Source organism: Echiichthys vipera, assembly GCF_963691815.1.
Source record: "Echiichthys vipera genome assembly, chromosome: 16".
Classification (NCBI taxonomy): domain Eukaryota; kingdom Metazoa; phylum Chordata; class Actinopteri; order Perciformes; family Trachinidae; genus Echiichthys; species Echiichthys vipera.
Genome location: NC_139841.1, coordinates 10305567 through 10316508, shown reverse-complemented (window position 1 = coordinate 10316508; position 10942 = coordinate 10305567). Strand labels below are relative to the sequence as shown.

The window sequence follows — 10942 nt, the reverse complement described above, 5'->3', positions numbered from 1 at the left end:
ACAGCGAAACTAAACGTGGCGAGAAATATTCCCCTTAAAGCTTAAACTAACATTGTGAAAATAAAGAAAAAAAAACACAAAAAGACAACGAATATTGTAGGAGACTAAGCATGACCCCTCCGGCACAGTAGGTGGCGGTGTCCACCTGATTTTACAATCTTCCAGTGGAGCTATCGGAGAAGCACGAGCCCGTCCCTTACCTGTACCACATTAGATCAGTAAAAGTTGTCGGTTGGAAAGTTGGTGTAACGGTGCACTCTGGAGTTAACTGGAGCTACTGTCATGCGTGTGGCCTCTACCAAAGTTGAGCAGCGCCTCAACTCTCGTTTCAACGTCACTAGTTAGGAAAATGAGTTTGTTAAAACTCCAGTAGCTTTCTTGAATCTGAATGTTGTTGTGACTCCTCATCATCATCACCATCATCATCCCCGCGAGACAAAACCGTTGTGTGAGGACCGGTATAACAGGTAGCAAAGCAACGCAGCTCCGCCAAGACTGTGTTTCTGTTTAAACTTTTGTGCTGAGACCTGACCTCCTCAAGACATAGAAGGACTTCGGACTTGACCATTGTATGCAAAATACGAAGTACTTAGCTGTGCAAATATCAACCTTTATTGTTTTGCGAGCGACTTCTGCGCACCGAGGATGGCATTGTGCACGAGCTTCTTTCACCAGCTAACTAGCGTAAAGCTAAGACAATACTAGGGTTATTTGTTTTCTTCTCACATTATGTTTGCTAAGTCGTTAGCTTTGAGGAGCCCCTTAGCTCTCGCTCGTCTACTGCTATATTTGTTGGACTTTTTGCTAAATTATCTGTCTAACGTTGACGTGTCAAGCGTGTATTGCTATATACTTTACTTTAATTTAGAGTTGTGTTATATTTGAAACTAGGAGAGGTAAGCGTTACAGTTTGACTCCAACCTCTGTTGAAAGCTGTTTCCATTTTTATTTTTTGTTTTTAAATTTGAACTTTTTCTTATTTCTCGTTTAAACAAAATTTGAAAGTGGCCAAAAACACACCAGAATCACATTCTATACTAAGATATGAAAGGTTGCAATGTCAAACCTTTGTCATTAAAATGACAGTAGGGGAACAAACATGTCAGCCATCACAAATAAACGCCAGATTGGCACCTGAATCACTCACAGCCATTGAAAAACATGCCAACATGAACACACAGCTCAGTATCATATACAGTGGCTGTTAATGTGGAGAACCACCACACAGATTAATTCACATTAACTGTCCATACACATTATTTTCAACTCAAATTATGTCCTCTGTTACATAACCAGTTAAACTCTTGACAGTTGACTTTGTTATGTTATGTATTTTTGTCTACAGCCCATTGTCTAAATGTGTCTATTGTGTTGGCACGCTTGTGTATTCTGCTGGGACCTTTTTGTTTTTGAGAGTCCATCCCCACCACCCCTGTTTTGCATCCAAATTTAAAGAAGTCTCACTTCTAACACCGTGTTGAATGGTTCGAAGAAGTTATCTGGCTTTAAACCCGCTTTAATGACCATAGAGAATGCAATGGTTGCACTAACTAGTGCTACACACAGGGACTTTACAGAGTAACACAAGTGCACAGGATGACAAGTACGGCATCTGCTATAGCTCAATATATTCTAGACAAATGTGAACACAGTGACTGATCTACAAGTCGATCAGCCACGGTTGCATTAGGCTACATTGTCAGCAGAGGCTCATTGTTTCGTACAGTATATATTTGATTTCTGGACCATATGAATGATCTCTGACCTACCATTTTTATGTCAACAGATCACATTGTCTGGTATGACAACTATGAATGAAGTGAGCTGGGGCTCCTTCAGAGACTTTGATGAGCTGACAGAAAGAAACCACATAATTCACAATGATAACAGGAACCAGCGGCCAATTTGTTCACCTGCTGAAGTCCAGTCGCTGCCAGCTGCCACCATCATGTCAGCACAACCAGACCCTCCACACTTTGTGAATCCTCCACCTCCAGAGGTTACCAACCCCAGCAGGCCAGGCCGAAGGACCAACCAGCTGAAGTACATGCAGAATGTAGTGACCAAATCTCTGTGGCGGCACAACTTGGCCTGGCCTTTTCACCAGCCTGTTGATGCAGTTCGTCTTGGACTACCAGTGAGTAGTTTGCAGATGTTTCCAGTGTTCTTCAAACTTATAAAAACACTTTCAATCCAGCATTTATTACAGCACAGTGGGCTGTGTAGTGCTTGTTTTTTTTTTTAATTCATTTTGTATTCAAAAACATAAATGTTTTAAGGAAACACAGTGATAGATTAACAGTGAGTAATTGGCTAGCCATTTGTAAGGTAGCCAACCACCTGCTCTGATTTTTGCATGTCAAAAGACACCAGGAAATAAATCCAGAGCTATCAGCAGCCTCCATAGTAGCTTTGGGAAGTTGTAAATATGGTATATGAATCTAACTAACTGCAATTGTGATACATATCCCTGTTAAAGGCAGTTAAGTTAGATTTTGTCAGGTTCTAATGGACAAAAAAACCCCTATATTATTAAACAAACAAATAAAAAGGATGTGTAGGCTTTGGAGACCTAAACTAGGCTTTTTTCCACACAGGAACTTTCCACTCAGGAATTCTCTTTTCTTTCACTGATGTAATCTGCTTCTAAATCTATAAATGTTGTCTTGTTTTTGTCATTATTTCATTGCAGGTATTGTTTTGACCAGTGTTTGTTTGTTTGTTTCACCCTTGGTTTTGGTTTCAGGGGGTTTGTTTAAAACCTGTTTGATCACCTTAAGCATTTCAGTTTCTTGCCCCGTCTGATTCCATGTTAACAATGTTGCCATGTTTCCAGGTCTCAGCATATTAAGATGGTAATGATGGATTGGCGATGAATGATCAACATATGAACCCCAAAGGGAGAAACCTTTAACTTTCAAAATGCAGATCCTTTGGACCAGGTGTCTCAAACTGATCCAGTAAAGGGCCACTAGACTTATTCAACAAACTGAATTGCCTTCACACAGTTGGATTTGTTGGATCAGGGGTGTTCTTGCTTGGTTGGAATGAAAACCTGCAGCCACAGCGGCTCTTTACTGGATAAGTTTGAGACACCTGCTTTGGACGATGTGGAACAGAAACCAAAAGCAAGACTTCTTTCACATGATCCCTTGACTCTTTTTTTTCAATCAGGATTATCACACAATAATAACATCTCCCATGGACTTGGGGACCATCAAGAAACGGCTAGAGAACAACTACTACTGGAGCGCAAGTGAATGCATGCAAGACTTTAACACCATGTTCACCAACTGCTACATCTATAACAAGGTGAGGAGCCTCATGATTGGAAATGCATCACGGTGGTTAGCCTCACAGAAACTAAATCCTCATAGATTTTCCTCTGTCCTCTAGCCTACAGATGACATAGTGCTGATGGCCCTCGCCGTTGAAAAAGTTTTCTTGCAAAAAGTTGCCGCGATGCCACAGGGGGAAGAGGAGATTGTTCCTCAAGCTGCCAAAGCAAAGGGCAAAAAAAGTAGCACTCCAGGTAATGAACTAACAGGTATGAACAGGTTATGCTGCTTCAGGCTACTTCACTCCTGTGCAGTTATTGGCAGCACTCACTGGATCGGTTCGCAGCCAAGTGTGAAGCGGCTGGGATGAGGATCAGCACCTCTAAATCTGAGACCATGGCTCTCAGCAGGAAACCGGTGGATTGCTTACTCCAGGTAGGGAATGAGTCCTTACCCCAAGTGAAGGAGTTCAAGTACCTCGGGATCTTGTTCACGAGTGAGGGGACGATGTAGCTTGGGTTTGGCCGGAGAATCGGAGCAGCGGGGGCGGTGTTGAAGTCGCTCTACCGCACCGTTGTGACGAAAAGAGAGCTGAGCCGGAAGGCAAAGCTCTCAATCTACCGGTCAATCTTCGTCCCTACCCTCACCTATGGTCATGAAAGCTGGGTCATGACCGAAAGAACAAGGTTGTGGGTACAAGCGGCTGAAATGGGTTTTCTCAGAAGGGTGGCTGGAGTCTCCCTTAGAGATGGGGTGAGAAGTTCAGCCATCCGTGAGTAACTCTGAGTAGAGCCGCTACTCCGTTGCGTTGAAAGGAGCCAGTTGAGGTGGTTCGGGCATCTAGTAAGGATGCCCCCTGGGCGCCTCCCTAGGGAGGTGTTCCAGGCACGTCCAGCTGGGAGGAGGCCTCGGGGAACACCCAGGACTAGGTGGAGAGATTGTATCTCCACACTGGCCAGGGAACGCCTCGGGACCCCCCAGTTAGAGCTGGTTAATGTGGCCCGGAAAAGGGAAGTTCTGGGTACTGCTAGAGCTGCTGACCCCAGATATGCGGTTGAAGATGAGATGAGAAGAGGCATTTGAATCTCATCAGTTAGCTCACACAAATTCAATAAACTGCATATATATATATATTATATCTTGTGTTGTACATACAAGCAGGGTTCAGTGTTAATGTTTGTTTTGTTGTTGGTTTTTTTTTGGGGGGGTGTACAGCTACAGATAATCTTTTATTCATTAGCGGTTATCAGATAACAACAGACACCTTCTTAATCTGCTACATGTGGTAAACTGCGCAATACATGGTTGAACTTTTTTCAGGTCAACTCATTCCTACTTCCACACTGGACTCTGGGCTAAGATAACTGCATCAGTGACCTCCTGCCTCTCTTCTGTTTTCTTTCTGTTAGAAGTGGCACTGCCCTGTGCTTATAACTATATACTTTCTACCCTGTGGGTCCTCTAGTAAGGTTGAATGTTGCAGTAGTTTAAATTGGGTTTCTTTTTTTTTTTCTTGTTTTTCTCATTCCACCTAAATTATAATGCAGATTGTAAATGTGTACTGTCATTAACATGATGACTGTGTGCATGTTAAAGTGCACACTCAATTCACACAAAATTCACTACCACTAAGAGAGACGGATCTATGTGAGTACTTTTTCAGAAATCAGAGGGGGAAAACATTCTGCGTAGAGCACCACAGAAAGATGTATCTATTTAGTTTAAATTATACACACAGGATGTCTTTCATCGCTTCTTGTGGCCATAAAAAAACAAATAATGTTACAGGAAACCTCGAAGATGGAAATAGTCTTACTACTACTTGTACTAAGATAATGTATATATTTTTGTTGTGTTTTTCTCCTTCCCTTTAATTCCTGTTCAATGCATGTAATCAGGTGGGCAGAATGAAAGTGTGAGCACGTATTCTTCAGCTACAGCGCCCACATCTCCGCCAAACATCAACTACAAATCCTCCAGCTCATCCTCAATGCTCAAAAATCCTTCACAGACGGCCACAAAAGTGAGTTGTCATTTATGTCTCTGCTCCTCAATCATATTATTTTAAAATCACGGAGCACAAGGGTCATTTTACATTATTGATGTGTTTTTTTTTGTGCCAATAAAGAAGAAAGGGCTGAAGCGGAAGGTAACTGACACCACTGATCTTGAGGGCGGACTGAGTGAACAGCTCAGGTATTGCAACGATATCCTGAAGGAAATAATGTCTAAGAAACATATTGCCTACGCCTGGCCTTTCTACAAGCCTGTCGACGCTGTAGCTCTGAAGCTGCCTGATTACCATGACATCATCAAATACCCCATGGATCTCGGAACTGTTAAAGTATAGGCTGTACTTTAACATATACAAATACATTTCACCTATGGTTCATCTTATGATAAACAATGTGATCTTGATAACTTTTGACTTTTTCATTTCCAGAAAAAGATGGAAAGAGGGGAGTACCAAGATGTACAAGGCTTCGCTGCAGACGTTAGGCTTATTTTTTCCAATTGCTACAAATACAACCCTCCAACTCATGAAGTTGTCACGAGAGCCAAAAAACTTCAGGTGTGTTTTGAATGATTCAGTTAAATAAGTAAATCATTTGAAATAGTTGAACTGTTTCTTTAAGCTCAGTTTTCCATATCATTTGATTCTTCTTTTATCATCCTGTATGTTGCTTTAGGGTGTGTTTGAGAATAGGTTTGCAAAGATGCCAGAAGAGCCACTGCAGTTGCTTTCACCAAGGACTGCCGTGTCCACTAACAGTGCAGGTTTTAGTGGGATTAACACCAACAGCTCCTCCAACTTCGACTTAGCAGAGGAGCGTGGCACCTGTCTTGCTCAGCTGCAAGAACAGGTGGGTTTCTACACCAATCTCTAACTCCAAGTCTTGTTGTCTAATGGTGCTGTACTCAAAATACTGAAAAGACGTTGCCTCCCTACTTACCGCTCCCCAATTCCTCAAATACCTGCACTTTGTAGAAGCCCTCAGCGTCAACTTTTTTACTCATGTTGTCATTCGTCCACTATATCTTTACATAGCAAATATTTGTTTGCTGCTATATTAATGTTCTGAATGTCAAGTACAGCTATTTTAACGTCATTGTCAGATCAGATGGACAACAACCTCTTTGATTTGCAACACTACTGTTATCGAATACTGCTAAGTTTAGCCTTGCCTTACAAATACTGGCATAGCTTACACACTAACTGTAAAAACCTTCTGTACTATGCTGTAAAAAAGAAAGAGAAAACATAGCTTTTGTATGAGTTTAAATCTCAGACACACACACACACACCAAATTCAACAGCTTCAGGTTTGCCCATTCTTTTACCAACATGTAACTGGCACCATACTTTATGTAAAGACAGTGGGATCACATGACCAACAATAATGCATAGCACAGGAAACAAGATTTTGAAAGTTTTGGTGTGCGATGAGATTTGGATCGCTACTGACTGGGCAATATAGATAAAATCAAATATCACAAAGTTTTTGACCAAATAGCTTGATATCAATATTGCAGCAGTGTTGTAGGGTTGGCTATTGGTGCTTTTATAACATATTTACACATTAAGGTTTTTGATAAATAATCATCAGTAATGTGGATACAATGACTAAGCAGATAAAGACAAATAATAGAACAGCTAGAACAGTCTCGAAAGTTAAGAAAATGATATCACTTTACTGTAATGCAGCCTTTAAAACCAGCAAGAGACAACACTTAAAACAATATCCAAAATCTAAGACGATAGCTAAGTCTCATATTAATATCTGAGATATAATATTGATATATTGCCTAGCCTTAACTGCTAGCACAACAACAAAATCTTTCACCTTATTTTCTGGCTCTCAAATATAGGGAGAAATAGATGCATAAAGTATATCAGATGGTGTGTTCTCTTATCTGCTCTGACTCCTCTCATTGTTTGGAGAGGATATTGTTGACTGATAAAATCATCAATGAGACTCCACCAAGCAAATAAATCGCTTTATGTGATTCCTTGTCTTTATCCTTACACTTTATGTTGCATCTCCTCCAACTTCTTAGCCCACAGCAGCTGCTCTCTGGCTTGATTTCTTAGTGCTATTTGTCTCTTCACCACAAAAGCCCATTTCTTTTGACATTCTACCCAGCTTAAAGCTGTTCATGAACAGCTCTCTGCGCTCCCTGAAGTCCCTGCGATTAAACCAAGGAAGAGCAAAGAAAATGACAAGAAAGAGGACAGCAGGAAACGTAGAGGCAGTATGACTTCCAGCTCCAGGTAGGATGTTTTATGTAGCTGAAGAACTCTATTTTCATAGTATGTCACTTCCATATCAAGACATTTGGTCGCTTTGTCTTGAATTCCAGGCAGTCGTGGAAGGAAGTAAGAGACTGGGATTCAGATGATGAAAGCCTGCAGATGACATACGACGAGAAGCACCAGCTGAGCCTGGACATTAACCGGTTACCTGGCATGAAGCTGGGCCGTGTGGTGCACATCATTCAGACACTAGAGCCCTCAATGCGGGACACCAACCCAGACGAGATCGAAATCGACTTTGAGTCACTGAAGCCGTCCACTCTGCGCGCACTGGAACAATTCGTGAAGTCTTGTCTACATAAGAAGTTCAAAAAATTTCAAAGTAAGTATGTGGCCTCCCTTTGATTCGTTTGATAGTACGGTAATATTAAGTAGCCAGAACATTTAAACGCCATCAGCATCTGTAGCATTTAATTGGCGATGGTGCTGCCTCTGCTTCCCTCCATCCAGAGAAAATCAGTCAAGTTGCGTCTCATCAAGCCGTCTGCAGCAGTTCTTCAGATTCTGCCACCAGCACCTCCAGTGACTCCAGTTCAGAAACTGACTCATGGCAACTGTAATGTTTCTCTTTTTCAAAACTGTTAAACATGTTTATTTTTGTATTTGTTGTATGTCTTATGTTCAAATATTTGGCTGTGTAGTGTTTTTTTTTTGTTTTGTTTTTTAATTCAATGTGATCTTTTTCACTTTTTCTTTAAAAATCACAATATCCATCACTCCTTTTTCTTATTAGACACTACTACTCCATACTGCTTCTTCAAATACATCATAGAATTGCCATTATATTCTTTTAAACATCCATTTGTTGTCACTAGAAAGTTCGGAATAGCAGCTGTTGAAGTGTCATTAAGCAGTCGATTATCTTATTATGAATATGATTACTTCATAATTAGTAGTAGCACATGGGCTATAAAGGAACATGAATACAAGACAATCTCAAGCACGCTGCAGGGTTTTTATTTTGGACCGTGACATGCATATTTACCTTTTATATTTTGTTTATTAGAAATTAGGGGGAGAGGTTGGTTCCCAGTATGTAAAGGTGCACAGCTCCACGCATTCATCACACTTAAATTCTTACGTGTCAGAAGTATGTGTCTGTATTGTGGAAGAAAACGCTTTTAGGGGTTGGTTTGTTGGTTTAATGTGGACTTGGCAAAGATGTCACAAACCGTGAGGTGTAGATCCTGGAGAGACCCTGTTTTAGTTATTCCTTAATTCTGCCTGTGTGCCCAGCCTGTAATGACTCTGCTGTCCTAGCAGGTCATAACAAAACAGAAATCACCTTACCCAATCATATAACCATTGCCTCAGAGTGGACTTATGGCATTTGGGATTCTTACACTGAAGTATTTTCTATCTCCCAGAAGATTAATGAAGAATATGTACTATTAAAATGCATTTTTTTGACAGGGTTCTTTATTCCAAATAACTACAGGTCTGATCAGAGGGGGAAACGTGTTCTTTGCTAGTGTTCAGTGTTATTGCCTTAACTCGCAAGTCCAGAGCACGGTTAATAACAAACTTTGGAAACACTTTATTTTAAACCCCAAACTTCCATTTATGATTTAGAAGCAGTATATAAACATGTGACGGTATGTTAATAACACACTATACTTTCCTCAGTGGGCTGGTACATTATGCTTGTTTCATACATGTCTAGCAATTGAAATACTAGGTAGGAAACAATACATAAGCTATTAAGTCTTACATTACGTTGTGTTACAAAATATGTCATAGAGATGTAACATTTTACTATTTCAGCTATTGGTTTTTTATTCAGTTTATGCATGCAACCATTCAAGTTCAACCTTTTATTTTTACATTTAAATGTTTTGTTTAAGTTCTCCCTGCAATTTCCCATTTTGGGATCAATAAAGTATTTCTATAAAGTATTTCTATAACCTCTGTCTACTCGTGAACATTTAAATTTGACTTTCACCTTTGTGCCGTCCGTGATTATTGTCCCAAGCAGAGCATTAAATCCACCCTTTTAAATAAACTGTTTTACAATCCTGCTGTATGACCTTTGTAAAGGTCGACACAAGTGTTTTGCTTGTTGAAGTCAATTTATCATAAATGACTTTTACTGAATATTTTCAGCCTGATGTAGTGCTTTAATTGTGTTTCCACAACATCTTGGTATGAAAGCCAACTTGTAGAGACTTGAGTTCAGTCATTTATGTCAGTGCAGACCTTTCTAGCCTGCAACAATAATGTAACTTAGACAAACTTAAGAAACAAAATTATGGCTACCTAACTATTTTTTTAACTCTCAGCAATTAGAATGTTTTTTTTTATGTACACAAAACAATCAACTGGAGCCTGGGAGATCATTTCAAGTTCGACATTCTGTAACAGCCCAAAGAGCAGGAATGTTGTTTGTAGAAAATGAACTGCATGAAAGAAAACAAATACACTGAAAGGGCCTCTTATCTAAGTTTGGTTTTCCACCTATTTTCATTAGGTCAAAGTTACTTGTGATAAGATCCTAATATATAAATATACGGCTTTTCAGGCTCATACTGTTTTTGGGTTACTACTAGAACATGTTTACTTGCCATAATATTTTAAAAACACATTATTTGTCTCATATTGTCTGTTTGAAACGCTCCGCTTTAGCTCCTGTCTCTTGACTCACTTTTTACAATATTGGACCTTTAATCTATTCTATACTATCTATTAAAAGTGAAAACGTGTTCATCTCACAGCGTAGTTGTAACATGCCCTTTAGTAAACGTACTGTGAAAGAAAGCCTTCTAGCCTGAACCATTTACTCAACTTTCAGCAGACCTGCCAACTGGCACAAACCCAAAGCTGACCAGTTCAAACAGCTGGTGCCTCCGCCAGCTTTACGCTCCATCAGATCTCACTGTTTAACTCCTTTCAACGTTTGCTGGAAGCACTGGAGCTGTGTAGCTGGGGTAGTGTGTATGAGAGGGTACTAAAGCACTGACTCATGGGAGAGAGAAGAGAAGAGTCCACAAGCTGCACCTATGTGGCTCCATTGTGCTTGCAGTCCAGTAATCAGCCAGTAGATGGCCATCATGCACTACCTTCAGCTTCATTATTAAGATTACTTTTAATGGTTTTAAAGTTGTATCTAAGAAAATACTGCAGTCGGGATGACTTTTATAGCCTCAACTCTGTTAATTTGTGTCATCATTATTTGTCAACTATTGCCTCATAAGACAAATGCAACTTGAAGTGATTTTCATTGAGAAATAATGGAAACTAAGTTAAAGCTCTTTTTATCACTGTGAAAGGATACATAACATATATCAGTTGTGTATCAGTGTGGACAGGAAGCTCCCGCATGCACACTGTGGGGCCATTCATCACTTACACC

At 40.2% G+C, this 10942-nt stretch overlaps 1 protein-coding gene across 1 annotated transcript; it reads left to right on the top strand.

Annotated features, from left to right (window-relative positions):
• The first annotated feature begins 215 nt into the window (after positions 1-215).
• LOC310958798 (bromodomain-containing protein 3-like) lies at positions 216-9398 on the top strand. Its single transcript, XM_083929910.1, has 11 exons — positions 216-467; positions 1787-2137; positions 3175-3312; positions 3397-3532; positions 5177-5301; positions 5407-5622; positions 5722-5850; positions 5969-6142; positions 7424-7551; positions 7641-7915; positions 8044-9398. Exons 2-11 carry the CDS (start codon positions 1802-1804, stop codon positions 8151-8153), a joined length of 1767 nt encoding a protein of 588 aa, XP_083786036.1. The 5' UTR covers positions 216-467; positions 1787-1801; the 3' UTR covers positions 8154-9398.
• Positions 9399-10942: the final 1544 nt, after the last annotated feature.

What these genes read in the sequence shown, in the direction of transcription:
- LOC310958798 (XM_083929910.1), top strand. Translation starts at nt 1,802, where the DNA reads ATGACAACTATGAATGAAGTGAGCTGGGGCTCCTTCAGAGACTTTGAT. An exon ending in CAAAAAAAGTAGCACTCCAG is followed by an intron (nt 3,533 to 5,176) that starts GTAATGAACTAA and finishes GCATGTAATCAG; the next exon opens with GTGGGCAGAATGAAAGTGTG. An exon ending in CTTCACAGACGGCCACAAAA is followed by an intron (nt 5,302 to 5,406) that starts GTGAGTTGTCAT and finishes GTGCCAATAAAG; the next exon opens with AAGAAAGGGCTGAAGCGGAA.